This window comes from Piliocolobus tephrosceles, chromosome 19 (genome assembly GCF_002776525.5).
Source record: "Piliocolobus tephrosceles isolate RC106 chromosome 19, ASM277652v3, whole genome shotgun sequence".
Classification (NCBI taxonomy): Eukaryota; Metazoa; Chordata; class Mammalia; order Primates; family Cercopithecidae; genus Piliocolobus; species Piliocolobus tephrosceles.
This window is the reverse complement of record NC_045452.1, coordinates 33,126,756-33,142,613: the sequence shown is the minus strand read 5'-3', so window position 1 is coordinate 33,142,613 and position 15,858 is coordinate 33,126,756. Positions and strand designations below refer to the sequence as shown.

At 53.3% G+C, this 15,858-nt stretch overlaps 1 protein-coding gene across 1 annotated transcript in view; it reads left to right on the top strand.

Moving 5' to 3' along the window:
• PCNT (pericentrin) overlaps positions 1-15,858 on the top strand; it is a 118,379-nt gene that overhangs the window by 26,468 nt on the left and 76,053 nt on the right. The window contains 7 exon segments of the mRNA XM_026447415.2: positions 50-186; positions 2,148-2,259; positions 3,814-4,036; positions 5,023-5,104; positions 6,477-6,651; positions 8,034-8,251; positions 14,741-15,195. Of these exon segments, the coding sequence (XP_026303200.1) occupies positions 50-186; positions 2,148-2,259; positions 3,814-4,036; positions 5,023-5,104; positions 6,477-6,651; positions 8,034-8,251; positions 14,741-15,195 (1,402 nt within the window).

Genomic DNA, 15,858 nt, shown 5'->3' with positions numbered 1-15,858 from the left:
GAGGAGAGTGATGTCTTGTCAACCAAGTGGCATTGCTTTACCTTTCTAGCGGCCCTTAGGAACCTGGAGAGCCAACATCAGGCAGCCATGGAGAAGGTCCGTGAAGACCTGCAGTCCGAGCACTGCCGGCGTTTAGAGGACTTGGAGTTCAAGTTCAGAGAGAGCGAAAAAGAAAAACAGCTGGAGGTGGGTAGCAGCCTGGTTATTTTAATTACTTGGTGGTGGGTAGCAGCTTCGTTATTTTAGTTACTTGGTGTATTAGGGACGTTTTAACAGTGTTTGGAATTGAGCTATTTCATATTATGTTATTTGCTAAAACTAAAGTACTAAATTTAAAGAGACTGGCTAGGCACAGTGGCTCACGCCTGTAATTCTAGCACTTTGGGAGGCCAAGGCGGGCAGATGATGAGGTCAGGGGTTTGAGACAAAAATTAGCCAGGCGTGGTGGCGTGCATCTGTAATCCCAGCTACTTGGGAGACTGAGGCACGAGAATTGCTTGAACCTGGGAGGTGGAGGTTGCAGTGAGCTGAGATCGCACCACTGCATCCAGCCTGAGCGACAGAGCGAGCCTCCATCTCAAAAATAAATAAATAAATAAATAAAATAAAATAAAATAGAAAATAGAAAGACTGTCAGTGGTGAATAAAAGTGTAAGCATATAGGCCGGGCGCGGTGGCTCAAGCCTGTAATCCCAGCACTTTGGGAGGCCGAGACGGGCGGATCATGAGGTCAGGAGATCGAGACCATCCTGGCGAACACGGTGAAACCCCGTCTCTACTAAAAAATACAAAAAAAAACTAGCCAGGCGAGGTGGCGGGTGCCTGTAATCCCAGCCGCTTGGGAGGCTGAGGCAGGAGAATGGCATGAACCGGGAGGCGGAGCTTGCAGTGAGCTGAGATCCAGCCACTGCACTCCAGCCTGGGCCACAGAGCGAGACTCCGTCTCAAAAAAAAAAAAAAAAAAAAAAGTGTAAGCATATAGTCTGCGAGAGTGATTTAATAATTATGTTCAGTCTTATACTTAGAAATGCGTATTCTTTACAGGTGTCCCTGAGACAGTTACACAAATTTCAAACACTAGGTAGGAGTGTAAGACCACATCCTCTTAACAGTAATCCAGTACACGTGAGATTCCTAGGAAAAGTTAGCAAACATTTCTGCTGTGTGTATTCAAGATGCTTCTCTAATGAAACGCTACATGTCAAAATGTCGATGTGGCCAGGTCCTCACTGGAGGCCTGACAAACCTGAGACTCAAACTGAGTATCCCAAGAATCAGTTGAAGAAATTAAAGCATAAATCAGAGATAGGGTTAATTGTGGTGTGTGAAAGATTTACAAACCTGAGAATACGGAAGTAGTTGGGGTCTGTAGTCTTACGGAGGCCTGTCTTGGGCCCCTTGTGTCTCCCAGCGGGCCTCTGGTGCCCACATACCTTCCTCTCCTGCAGAGAGTCCAGGCCGGGGCTCACTCCACACCCCCATTCTCTCCCTGGGTCCTTCCAGGCTCTCCCTCCCAGATGGGAAAGAGGGGGCTGGCAGCATCTTCTGGTCCTGATGCCCGTGATGGGGAAAGGTAGGGGGGCCGTTTCCACGAGGCGAACAGGCCAGCCCCAGGTACAGCGTCGCCCAGGAGGACATCAGGCCGTGCCGCGCTAGGCTGGGCTCTTGCTGAATGTACAGAGAAATTTAGTGTCAATGTAAGAGGGACCTACTTCCTTAATGTAAAAGTATTGAAAGTGAGAAACTGCCTATTTGGTAGTCTGGGGTACTGTGGGCTAGTAAGACTCCCTCCATTGCATTCAGCAGTCTGTATGTGTGACCGTAAACTGAAGCAGGGAGGTGCACAAGATGAAACCGCACAGCTGCGGCCGGCGTGGAACCTGGCCGTGCCAGCTCCTCGGCTGAGACAAACAGACCTGGAAGTTCCTGAGATTCTGAAAGTGCCTGGCCTTGTGGGGCCAGCGCTGACTGATCCCACTTGTCACGGACAGAGCTCTCTCGGTCTCTGCTGTGGCTGGCTTTCTCTGAGCTGCAGGTTTGGGATGTGAGCTTTTACCCTGAGGATGGCAGTGGCAGGGATAAAACCACTGCTGGAGTGGGGGCCTTGAGCTCATGAGAGTCTCACCTGGACGCTTTGCTTTTTCCAGTTAGAGAATCTTCAGGCATCGTATGAAGACCTGAAGGCACAGTCACAAGAAGAGATCAGGCGCTTGTGGTCCCAGCTTGATTCTGCCAGGACCAGTAGACAGGAATTGAGTGGTAAGGAATTATATTGGGAAATTCAGATCCTCAAAAGCTGAAGCTGTGTGTTTTTCATTGTTGTAATCCCAAGCCAGAATTTAACAATTCTAGCAAACACAAAAAAGTGGATTTACCTGTTTGACATCCTGAAGGTTGAGGTGCATGGTTTGAAGGTGAAGGTTTGCTTTGTGGCAGACAGCCCTGGCTTTATGCTAAGCAGATCAGTGCAACAGTGGCGTGCACCTGTGTGTCCCTCAAGGCCGAGACTGACACTCTCGGGGTGCCTTCAAGTCTAAGGAAAGCACCAGTGGTGCTGAGCGTTTGCCTCGGAAGGACGGTTGAGTGCTGTCCAAAAGTGGGCTCACCTGGTGTCTGGGGTCACAGGGCAGTGCCCCACATCCTGCTGCCAGGCTCCTGTGGCCCCAGCTCTCCAGGCCACTTGGTGAAGGCAGCTCTGGTCCCGGTGTCCCCTTATAGCTGAGCGCCTCCGGAGACCCCGACCCCAGGCCCCCTGTTCCATGTCAGAGAGGTCTCTGTGCCACAGGCGAGGATGGTGCTTGAGGGCAGGGGCTGGCCAAGCCCAATTCAGGCGCCGGCGCCCACGGCTACAGGACAGGAGGGTGAACCACTGCGTGTCTCCTGGCGCTCACGCTCAGAGTCTTCTGGCCCAATTTGTCCTTGTGGGTGGTGGGATTTGGAGCAAAGAGCACTGAGGAGAAAGAACTGGAGACACTGGCACTGTCACCAGGGCACCAGGCCTGGCTCCACCTCCCAGCCCTGCACCCTGTCGGGACCGTGTTGAGAGCATGTCGATGTACCTTTCCCTGGGGTCTGTCTGTCATTGGAGGCTGGAGAAGAGAGAAGCTGAAGGGGCCACAGGCGCAGCTGGTCCCTGCAGGCTCCGGCTCTGGCTTGGTCCTGTGCTTGTCTCTGTCCTACCTCTTGGGACCCATGCAGAGAACCCCGATTTGCCGTCTCGGGGGTACCTGTCGCTGGCTGTCAGCCACTGTAGAGCAGTGGGCTGTATTCTGACCACAGTAGCCATGGGGACACGTTCTCTTAGGGTCCGTGGTGCTTCTCTGCTGCTGTGTAACAAATGATCACAAACTCGGTAGCCTAAAACAACACAGTTGTTAGCTTACAGGAAGTCCAGGATGGTGCGGCTGGGTTTTCTGTCCAGGGTCCACCATAGCCCACATCCAGGTGTCAGCCGTCGTGTGCCAACCTGATGAGCCTGCTTCTGGGTTTGAGGTTGGTCTGGATCCAGCTTCCTGGGGCTGCAGGACTGTTGTCTGTCTCCTTGCTGACTGTGCACACCACATCCCTGCCACTTCGAGGGCTGCTCTTGCTCCTGGCCCCGTGGCTTTTGCCACCGCTTCCAGAGAGCTCTCCACATTCAGGGGCATATGCGAGTCTAAGCCGCGGGGGTCCCTCATCACTCTCAGGTTCTGGGATGGGCCCTTTTCTGAGTTCTGCCCCTGGTTACCACAGGTGACCAGGCTCTTGCCTCTCGCCTGGCTTGTTCTGCGTGTCCCATTTTAAGATGATTGCCTGACTCCGTTGTGTATGCAGAGCTACATGAGCAACTCCTGGCGCGAGCCTCTCACGTGGAAGATTTAGAACAGCTGAAGCAGCGAGAAAAAACCCAGCACGAGTCCGAACTGGAGCAACTAAGGATTTATTTTGAAAAGAAATTAAGGGATGCCGAGAAAACTTACCAGGAAGACCTAACCCTGTTGCAGCAGAGGCTGCAGGGGGCGCGTGAAGATGCTCTTCTGGACCCTGTGGAAGTTGGGTACGCAAAGCAGCTTCCAGCCTCCGTTCCCGCCACACAGGGGCCGGGCTCCGAGTTCAGGGGTCATCTTGTTGGTGATTTTGTGCCAGTGGGCACAAATGGCCTTTTATACAAACACATTTTTTTTTTTTTTTTTTTTTGAGATGGAGTCTCACTCTGTCGCCCAGATTGGAGTGTGGTGGCGCCACCTCGGCTCACTGCAAGCTCCGCCTCCTGGGTTCCCGCCATTCTCCTGCCTCAGCCTCCTGAGTAGCTGGGACTACAGGCGCCCGCCACCTCGCCCGGCTAGGTTTTTGTATTTTTAGTAGAGACGGGGTTTCACCGTGGTCTCGATCTACTGAGCTTGTGATCCGCCCGCCTCGGCCTCCCAAAGTGCTGGGATTACAGGCGTGAGCCACCGCGCCCGGCCACAAACACATTTTATGGTCCAGACTAGAAAGATGACACAGGCGTGGGCACCTGAGCGTGGCCTGCATGTGTGTGTGCGCGAGCCATTGGTGGCCACACCCTCGTCCAGGCCTGTGTGTATGTGTTGGTGGTGGATGCGCGCTCGTCCAGGCCAGCGTGTGCGTGTGTATCAGTGGCAGGGGCGCTCTCCTCCAGGCCTGCGTGTCTCTGAGTCAGTGATGGGCGCAGTCTTGTCCAGGCCTGCGCGTCCCTGTGCTGTGTCCCTGGTGTGTGTGTGTGTGTGTGCGTGAGAGTCAGTGGCGGGCACGCTCTCTTCCAGGCCTGCGTGTCCCTGTGCTGTGTCCCTGGTGTGTGTGTGTGTGTCAGTGACAGGCACACTCTTGTTCAGGCCTGCGTGTCCCTGTGCTGTGTCCCTAGCTTTGCAACTGCCACGGCTCCCTGCACATGGGCATTGCCCGTCCCTGACTGGAAGCACGAGGAGGCACTTCTGCTGTGAACAGTCGGTCTTGGGGAGGAAATGGAGCGCACATGGAAAAGGGACATGTGTTTAAAGTTTTTATAAAATGTTTTCCCTTCAGGTTGTCCTGTGTGGGTTTAGAAGAGAAACCTGAGAAAGGAAGAAAAGCTCACGTTGGTGAACTCAGCCCTGAGCGACGTAAGGTAATTGGCCGCACGCTGAGAAGACGGGGAGTCCTGTGCTCTTGACCTTCCAGCCGGGCGTCTTCCACATCATGGAGCCTGTGTTTCCATCCCTCCCGCCTTGTCCAGGGGAGGAAGGCTGCTTGCGGATGCTGCCCTGACCTCACTGCTGCTCCACAGTGGGCCTCACCGTGCACTGTTTGATCAGGAAAGTGGGTGGCCGGGGGAGCTGGAGCCCCTCCCTCAGGCCCGGGATGCCCTGGCTGTGGGCAGGGCCTTCTCCCTGCAGTGGACTGCATTCGGCAGACTTGACAGTGGCAGTTCAAAGGGTGTGAAATTCTGTCTTTGCTTTGAGTACACACAGAGTGTCTGCTGGCTCTTGAGTTGCTTCCATGCTGCCATTTCTGTCACCTTTAACTTCTGTGGGGCAGTGCTGTCCAAGCAGAACTTCTGAGATGATAGCATGTTCTGGGTCTGTGCTGTCAGCGTGGCCCACCAGTACACGTGACTGTGGAGTGCTTGCTGTGCAGCATGGCAAGTCCAGCGTCGGGCTCCAGAGGACACGCAGGAGGGCAGGGAGGAGATGTAGGGGCAGCACTGCATGGCCTGTTGCATGGTGGAACCAGTGGAGGGGAGCCTGGGGCCTCTTGGCCCAGCGGCCAGGAGCCCTCACTCTGGAGCAGGGTCCCTGGGCCTGCTGGAGGCCACAGGGTGGCCAGGCAGGGTAGCAGCGGGCTGTGTGCCAGTTTGAGTTCCCTGCAAAGCAGACCCCAAGACAGAATTCGCTGCACAAGAGGCTCTGGGGGAAACGCCAGAGAAGGGCAAGGGCCCGGCTGGAACAGGCAGCCAGGACCTTCCCATGAGCAGACCCTGCCCTGGAGAGAGAACCCGGGAAGGGGTGGGGTGGGCAGCCCCACCAGGCGTCCCTGTAACACCTGAGAGCCAACCCCTGCCTCTGTGCGTGGGTGTGATGAGGATACAACTGTTAGTGGGCGGTGGTCACAGGAGGCTGGCCTTGAGAAGAGAGCCCAGCCCTGAGATGTGAGGCCACCAGCAGACACGTGAGGGGCACATGCCCTACTGACCTTGCTGCTGAGATCATTGAGGAGAGGTCTGCCCAGTCCAGGGCTCTTCCCCCGCTGGAGAGCACCCTGTCAGTGCCACCAGTTCCTGTATGTCTTCCGGAGGCCTGGCTAAGAGACAGGTGTGGGCTGGAGAGCATGTGAGCATGCCCGTGGGCTGGCAGGGTTCACCAGGACACCGCGTGTGGTCTCATGAACCTGGTGAGGTTTGAGTTTTCTTTGTGCGTAGTGGGAAACACCTTTGAGGGTTATAGCTGTCAGCGAGGTAGCTCGGCTCACTGATGTGCTTGTCACACGTGGTTTCTCTGTAGGAGAGCCTGCCATGCTTCCAGGCAGAGTTAGAAGAAAGCCGCGGGCACCTATTGGAAGCGCCGGAGTCTCCCCTCTGCATCCAGCATGAGGGGCACGTCTCAGACAGATGCTGCGCAGAGGCTTCAGCATTGGCACAGGGATGGCATCTGGAGCCCTCCGAAGGGCACAGCCAAGGTGGGCCCCTCCCACCCTGCCATGGTGTCGGCAGATCCTGGGTCTGGGGGACGTTCTCCGAGAGCTTGGGAGCCTGGGTTCGATCCACATCCTCCGTGAAGCAGCTGAGTGCTCTGACTTCTTCTGCTGGGGCTGGCACCTCAACAGAGTGTGTGCTGACGAGGGTTTGGTGTTAGAGCGGGATCATGGGCTGGGCAGGAGTGTGGGTCCGGGGCCAGCGCCTCAGCAGGGCAGGTCTGACTGGGTGGCCACCCTGGGGGTCATGGGGATTGCTGGATGGACGTGGTGACCACTCACCTTTGGAGGGAGAATGTGTGTCCACTGGGCCCAGGGGAGGCTTTTCCAGGATGGTGCTCTGCTCCCAGCAGGCCCAGCTCCCCCAGCTCACCGAGTCAGGCTAAGGTTGTGGGATGTCCAGGCAGGGCACGGGGCACAGGGCTGTGGGGTCAGAAGGTGGGATGTCCAGGCAGAGCACGGGGCACAGGGCTGTGGGGTCAGAAGGGGACGGGGAGGAAACCTCAGTCATCTTCCAGTCGTGGTCCCGTGACGCCGGACACTGACCACCGACGGGTTCTGGGAGGGGCAGGCAGCCCTGGCCGCTGGCGTGGACTGTGCTGATGGTGGGGCTGCCGTCCACGGTAGGGGTGAGGGGCTGAGGCCACAGGTCCTGTTGGGAGGTGCGTGGTCTGACTCCACTCTGGGCTGTGGCCAAGGTGGGAGAAGCCTGGGCCTCCTTCAAGCTGGGGGTGGTGCAGCGGTGCCTGCATCTGGTTCTCACTCCCATGTCCTGCACCACAGCTGTCCCCACAGCCACCCCTCGATATGCATGGTTGTCGGCGCCACTGGTGCCTGGCCACCACGTAGTCCATTTTGCCTTTTTCCTCTTCTGCAGAGGAAGAAATGGGCTGGTGGGGGTAGCGTGCCCGGGCACAGAGCAGCAGGGGGAGGGGCTGGTACGGGAACCCTGGCGGGCCCCTGAGCTCAAGGCCCTGTCCTTGTGGCTGCCCCATAGACCCTGAGTGACACACATGTGCCCACATCTGGTCACAGGCATGAGGCTCACTCAGGAACTCGTGGAGGGTCACTTGTCACACCTGACATGAAGGAGTGGCCTGGGTGGGCCGTGTAGCTGTCATGTGGGCCCAGGACATCGCGGTGACTCAGGACGGGGCTGTGCTGGGGCAGCATGGAGGTGTCCCAGAAGGGAGGGGAGACTTGAGAGAGCCGTGCCTGCTTTCATCACTGAGTCAGCACAGAGCTTGAAAATCCATGGCGTCTGCCATCGGAAGCATTTATAGGTTGCCGTTCTGCCTGTGCAGATTGTGAGCTCCGTCGAGGGCCAGCTCTGGCCTGACTGTCTTCCCTGCTCCTTATCCACACAGAGCTTCCCTGGGTGCATCTCCAGGGTGTGCAGGACGGGGCCTTGGAGGCCGACACAGAGGTGGCAGCCAGAGTCTTGGGTCTGGAAACTGAGCATAAGGTTAAACTCTCGCTTCTTCAGACGGAACTCAAGGAAGAAATTGAACTCCTAAAAATAGAAAACAGAAATTTGTACGAGAAGTTGCAGCATGAAACCCGTCTGAAGGAGAATTTGGAGAAGGTGAGTCGTGACTCCACAGCCCAGCACCTCCCGCCTGAGTCCTCGCCCTCTTCCACTTGAAAGGCTTGTGTCCTCGTGTGTGGAGGGGCGTCCTAGGGACAGCCCAGCACCTGCCACATTTGTAAGGGCAACAGTCCTGTAAATTCTTGAAACTATTCTTGGCAATTCCAGTAGTGGGTGGTGGTTGGAGAGAATCTCGTCAGGGTCAGCACAGGGGTAAAACTGAAGTTCTGAGTGAAGATTTCTATTTTTTGTTTTGTTTTGAAGCAGCGTCTCATTCTGTTGCCCAGGCTGGAGTGCGGTGGCACGATCTCAGCTCACTGCAATCTCTGCTTCCCGATTTCAAGTGATCCCCTGATAGCTGGGATTACAAACATGTGTCACTATGCCCGGCTAATTTTTGTATTTTTTGTAGAGACAGTGTTTCACCTTGTTGGCCACGCTAGTCTGAAACGCCTGACCTCAAGTGATCCGCCTGCCTCGGCCTCCCACAGTGCTGGGATTACAGGTGTGAGCCACCATGCCTGGCCCTCTGAGTCAAGATTTCTTAGGGAAACTGTCCAGGTGTCCTCAGAGGGCTCCGGGAGGAGGCACGAGCCTGGGTGCCAAGCACGTGGGTGGCCTCTGGTGCTCACCCCATGTCTTAAATTGCATCCACGTTCCCCAGGCTCTTCCTGTGCTGTTTTGCCCCGTGGAAGAGGCCCTCTGACGTGCTTCCTCGCCCTTTGCGAGCGTGAAGTCACTGTCGTGTCATAAACGATGATAGAGCGACAAGACAGCAGCCTCCACATGGCCCCATGCGCTTGCCTACAGCCAGGGCAGCTCAGGGCCCATCCCATGCTGGAGCAGTGGCGTTAAAGTGAACCGAAATTGTTGTGTCTTGTCATGTGTGTTCGACTCAAGCTCATGCTTGTGACAGTGTTTTCGTTTCTGTTTGTGTCCTGCTTCTCCCACCCCTTTGCTCCTCCCTGTGACTGTCTCCCCGAGAATGATTTGCATTCTATCCGGAGACAGCTTGATAGGAAGCTGTGACGACCTGCAGGTCTGATCCCTTGCGGTTTGGTAAACTCAGGTGTTGGTAGGGACTTCCAGCAAAATAGACGTAAGAGGGGAGCCCTGTGGGGAGCCGGGCAGGTGGTAGGTGGGCCGATGGTCATGTGCCAGTGGCACCTGCAGCCACCAGTGTGTGGCCTTCTCTGGCACTGTTGGCTGAAGACAGACTTGCCCAAGTGACTTATTTTTGTTTTTGTCTTTTTTCAGACGAAGTCTTGCTCTGTCACCCAGGCTGGAGTGCAGTGGTGCAATCTCAGCTCACTGCAACCTCCACCTCCCGGGTTCAAGCGATTCTCTTGCCTCAGCCTCCCAAGTAGCTGGGATTACAGGTGCACACCACCAGGCCTGGCTAATTTATTTTATTTTATTTTTATTTTTGAGATGGAGTCTCTCTCTGTTGCCCAGGCTGGAGTGCAGTGGTGCAATTTTGGCTCACTGCAAGCTCCACCTCCCGGGTTGACACCATTCTGTATCAGCCTCCCGAGTAGCTGGGATGACAGGCACCCGCCACTATGCCTGGCTTATTTTGTTTTGTATTTTTAGTGGAAATAGGGTTTCACCGTGTTAACCAGGATGGTCTCGATCTCCTGACCGCGTGATCCACCCACCTCCACCTCCCAAAGTGCTGGGATTATAGGCATGAGCCACCACACCTGGCCACGCTAATGTTTGTAGTTTTAATGGAGACGGGGTTTCACCATGTTAGCTAGGCTGGTCTCAAACTCGTGATCTCAAGTGATCTGCCTGCCTTGGCTTCCCAAAGTGCTGAGATTACAGACATGAGCCGCTGCACCTGGCCCCAAGTGACTTTGATGCTCATGTCTTTATGATTTTTTATTTTTTATTTTTTTATTATTTTATTTTGTTTTTTTTTGAGACAGAGTCTTGGTCTGTCGCCCAGACTGGAGTACAGTGGTGTGATCTGAGCTCACTGCAAGCTCTGCCTCCTGGGTTCATGCCATTTTCCTGCCTCAGCCTCCCGAGTTTCTGGGACTACAGGTGCCCACCACCTCGCCCGGCTAGTTTTTTGTATTTTTTAGTAGAGACAGGGTTTCACCGTGTTAGCCAGGATGGTCTCGATCTCCTGACCTCGTGATCCGCCCGTCTCGGCCTCCCAAAGTGCTGGGATTACAGGCTTGAGCCACCGCGCCCGGCCGTCTTTATGTTTGTAGGCCACCATTTTACCTTTTTATATCAATTATGGGGAGAGGACTGTGGATTTTTCTCTTGTTAATTTTAATTCTTGTTTTGAGTATGTGGAAGCTCTGTTGTTACACATGTACACATTTATGATGTAATGTCTTCCTAAAATAAAGTCCACCTCCAGTTTTTTTTTTTTTTTTTTTAACACGGAGTCTCACTGTCGCCAGGCTGGAATGTAGAGGCACGATCTTGGCTCACTGCAGCCTCCGCCTCCCAGATTCAAGCGATTCTTCTGTCTCAGCCTCCCGAGTAGCTGGGACTACAGGCACGTGCCACCACACTCTGCTAATTTTTGTATTTTTAATAGAGACAGAGTTTCATTATGTTGACCAGGCTGGTCTTGAACTCCTGACCTCATGATCTGTCCACCTCAGCCTCCCAAATTGTTGGGATTACAGACGTGAGCCACTGCACCCACCCTCATCTTTTATCAATACAGTCGTTCTAACCTTCGTGTGCATTTTTGTCTGATGTATCTTTTTTTATTCATTTTATTTTTTATTTTTTATTTTTTTTTGAGACAGGCTGTTGCCCAGGCTGGAGTGCAGTGGCACAGTCTTGGCTCACTGCAACCTCTTCCTCCCAGACTCAAGGGATCCTCCCACCTCAGCCTCCCAAGTAGCTGGGAGTACAGGTGTGCACCACCATGCTGAGCTCATTTTTGTAGTTTTTGTACAGATGGGTTTCACCATGTTGCCCAGGCTGGTGTCAAGCTCTTGGGCTCAAGTGATCCACCCGTCTCAGCCTCCCAAAGTGCTGGGATAACAGATGTGAGCCACTGCACCTGGCCTACTTTTAATCTATTCAAAGTAAAATGCATTTTATGTGGACAGCATATAGGTGGGAATTTTTTTTTTTTTTGAGATGGAGTCTTGCTCTGTCGCCCAGGCTGAAGTACTGTGGCGCGATCTCGGCTCATGGCAAGCTCTGCCTCCCAGGTTCATGCCATTTTCCTGTCTCAACCTCCCGAGTAGCTGGGATTACAAGCACCCGCCACCACGCCTGGCTAATTCTTTGTTCCACCACGCCTGGCTAATTCTTTGTTTTCTTTTTTTTTTTTTTTTTTTTTTTTGAGACGGAGTCTCGCTCTGTCGCTGGGGCTGGAGTGCAGTGGCCAGATCTCAGCTCACTGCAAGCTCCGCCTCCCGGGTTCATGCCATTCTCCTGCCTCAGCCTCCCGAGTAGCTGGGACTACAGGCGCCCGCCACCTCGCCCGGCTAGTTTTTTGTATTTTTTTAGTAGAGACGGGGTTTCACCGTGTTAGCCAGGATGGTCTCGATCTCCTGACCTCGTGATCCGCCCGTCTCGGCCTCCCAAAGTGCGGGGATTATAGGCTTGAGCCACCGTGCCCGGCCTAATTCTTTGTATTTTTAGTAGAGACGGGGTTTCACTGTGTTAACCAGGCTGCTCTCGATCTCCTGACTTTGTGATCTGCCTGCCTCGGCCTCCCAAAGTGCTGAGATTATAGGCACCGCCACCACGCCCGGCTAATTTTTTGTATTTTTAGTAGAGACAGGGTTTTCACTGTGTTAACCAGGCTGGTCTTGATCTCCTGACCTTGTGATCCGCCTGTCTCAGCCTCCCAAAGTGCTGGGATTACAGGCGCGAGCCACCGCGCCTGGCCATAGTTGGCAGTTTTTAAGCCATTCTGGTAATCTCTGCCTTTTAATTGCAGTGCTGAGTCTATTAATGTTTATTGGAATTGGTGACGTGGCTGATTTAGGTCTTCTGTTTCACTGTTCGTTTTCTCTGAGGCGCATCTGGTGGTCACGGTTCTGCGTTTCCTTTTTTCTTGTGTTTTTGGGTTATTTGAATATTTTCTAGAATTGATTTTAATGTATTTGTTGACTATTAAATTATTTTTCTTTGCATTATATTTTTAATAGTTGCTCCAGAGATTAAAATACACATTCTTACCTGGCGCGGTGGCTCAGGCCAGTAATCCCAGCACTTTGGGAGGCGGGTGGATAACCCAAGGTCAGGAGTTTGAGACCAACCTGGTCAACATGGGGAAACCCTGTGTTTACTTAAAAAAAAAAAATAAAACAAAAAAACAAAAATTAGGTGAGCGTGGTGCTGCATGCCTGTAAAGCAGAGGTTGCAGTGACCCACGGTCATGCCACTGCATTCCAGCCTGGGCGACAGGGCGAGACTCCATCTCAAAGAAAAGAGAAAAAAAGAGTACAGATTCTTAACCTTGTCTTTTATGAGTACAATCTCCTGAGAGTCAGCACGCTGCTGCGCTGTGTAAACTGTGACCTCTAACTGCACAGGTGCTTTGTCACCTCCCCTTCGTCTTCTGTGCTGCAGTTTTCATAGACTAGACATCACATCCGCCTCCTGCAGTGTCAGGAGATTTGCTTTGGAAAACTGGTATTTGAAAGAAATTAAGAGGGAAAATGGCCTTATACTTGCCATTCTGGTGCTCTTCATTTCTTCCTGAGGATCTGAGTATTAAATGGCGTCATTCCCCTCAGTCCGAAGGATCTCCTTCGCATCTCTTGCTGTGCTGCACACATTTTCTCTTTTTTTGAAAAGTCTTTATTTTGCCTAGATTCTTGAGGAGTATTTTTGTGGCATAAAGAAGTCCGAGGAGACGGGTTTCTCGTTCAGTATTTAAAGATGTTTAAAACCCTTCCCGCGGATTTTGTGATGTTTTGTTTTGGTGATGGTTTCCATTGATTGTGTTTTCTCTTCAGCAGGGGTCACGTTTTCCTGCTTATTTACATGTCGGCTGGGTTCAGGTCGCACCCTGGACACCGTGAGCGATAGATTTGGAGACTCTGGGTGCTGTCCTGCTCCTCTGAAGAGGGCTGGTTTCTGTCGCAGCAGGCGGTTCACTTGGCTAACTTCAGACTCCACGCTCCCCTGTGTCTGTGTGGGTTGGTGGCGTGTTAATTCAGTTCCTGTAGCTTTGGCTGGCTTGCTGCCTTTGGAGTCTGCCGCTCGCATGTACAGATCGGGGTCAGCCTGAGATTTGGGCGGGGTTCATTCCCAGGCATTGCAGCTCTCTTTCCTCCCTCATCCTCCAGTTCCTCTGGCTCATGTGGGGGATTTTGGATTTCTGTATGTGGGGCACAGACAGATCCTACTCTTACTGAAAGGCTGGAAAAAGAGAAATGGCCCAGTGCCGTTTCTTCCTTCTGAGTGTCCAGCCCTCCCCAGGGTCTGTCTGCCTGTGGGTCTCTCCACGGCCTTCAGGGTTTTTGTTGCGTTCTATTTAGTTCATAGTGGTTGTCTCTGGAGGGCTGGTCTGGCGAGGTGCACAGGCATCACCAGAAGTGGGACCTAAACTTTCATATCTTAATTTTTAAATAAGGAGTTGAGGTCAATCTTGCACTTTTTTGGGGGTTTTTTGTCTGTGTGTTTCTTATTGATGAGTTCAGTGGTTTATTGACCTACTTTCTCTCTCTTTGAAAGTCAGGAAGTCAGGCACGGTGGCTCACACCTATAACAATCCCAGCACTTTGGGAGGCCGAGGCAAGCGGATTGCTTGAGCTTGGGAGTTCAAGATCAGCCTGGGTAGCATGCAGAACCCTGTCTCTATAAAGAATTGCTTGACCCCAGGAGTTTGAGGCTGCAGTGAGCTGTGATCCAGCCTGGGCGACAGAGCCAGACCCTGTCTCAAAAAAAAGATGAGGATATTTGCTCTCTGCATTCTTCTTCCCCCCACTGCACAGGATCCCTTTACAGTGTGCCTTGCAGTTCACCCACCCCCTGCTCAAGGTCTTCCGTTGTCCTGGCGTTGACCTTGTACAGGTCGGGAGCATCGCACCATCAACGGCTCTTGCCTCCTGGGCGTCTTGTCCTGCTTGCCGCAGGTGGCCCAGCGCTGTCTGTGGGGTTGGCATTCCCCTAACGGAGGCCTGCGGCCGGTCTGAGTCCTGCCACTGGTCTTGGTCTGAACAGAGAAGACTCCAGCTGCTGCCTGTGCTCGGCTGATGTGTGCTGCCTTTAGTTGTTGGTTGCTGTCAAGGCCCCGGGCTCCAGAGAGAAAGAATAGTCAGTTCTCGGTGCCAGGATGTAGGAGGCATTTTATTTAGTTTTAGATTTGTTCACTTTAGGTTTCTTCCATTCTCATTATCATGAGAATCATTTCCATTGCTGTGTGCGGCGTAATGGGTGTGTGTGTGGTGAAAGCTGCCCTGTCTTCAGGGGTGGGTTTGGGTTGTCTCTTCTAATAATCTCCTACGTTAGCGTCATTCCTCCTAAATAAAATTATGTTGTCTATAGGCAAAACACAATCTAGTTGAAGACCACCAGGAGGAACTAAATAATGCTAAGCAAAAGACTGAACTGATGAAACAGGAATTCCAAAAAAAAGAAATGGACTGGAAAGTTACGAAGGAGGAGCTACAGCGGGAAGCTGAGGAGAAGTTAACGTTGATGCTTCTTGAACTGAGAGAAAAGGCTGAATCCGAGAAACAGACCATCGTAAACAAGTTTGAGCTTCGAGAAGCTGAAATGAGGCAGCTTCAGGACCAACAGGCAGCCCAGATCCTGGATCTGGAGAGGTCCTTGACGGAGCAGCAGGGCCGCCTGCAGCAGCTGGAACAGGAGCTCACTTCAGACGATGCCCTGCGTTGCAGCCAGTGTGGGCGGGAGCCGCCCACAGCCCAGGACGGGGAGCTTGCCGCGCTCCACATGAAGGAAGACTGTGCCCTGCAGCTGATGCTGGCCCGGAGCAGGTGGGTTTGTGCTGATGCCATCTGCAGTCCCTGTGAGGCCAGACACCGTGGAGGGTAGAGGGCGGGCAGGCTCCTGGGAGGTGGCGCTGTGGGCTCCACTGGGCGAAAAGGTCTGGAGGAGCTGGAGCAAGGTGTGGCGCTCCAGGTTTTCAGTCTGATTGCAGTGGGACAGCTTTGTGCTCAGACGGGCAGGCTGGCAGTCGCCGCCTCAAAGCCCCCCAAGCCTGCACTCCCTGGGTGGGTGTCGAGGGTGGACATCAGTCATCGTCTCTGTTGGTCTTCACGTGTTTTAAGATTTGAACAGTAGAAGCTAAACCTCGTTTATAAGGTGTCATAAGGACATGGAGTTTATCCACTAAGCGTTTTTATATTTTTTTAACTTAAACAGGTGATTTTTAAAAATAAGCATGTTTTTCTAAAACATACACACTCTTCTCTGAAGTTTTCAAGAGGTTTAGAAAGTGATTGGCTTTTTTGCCTGTTGGTGCTGACCCCTTTTTGGGAGCCTCAGTCCCTGGGCTGTGCCGTTCCTTCTCATCTGTTTGTCCCACCCAGCTCTTCCCTAGCAGCCAGGGCTGCACAGGGCCCCGCTCGGGGATTGGAAAACTCAGGGCCACAGAGGGCCCCGCTCAGGGGTTGGAGAACTTGGGGCCGCAGAGGGCC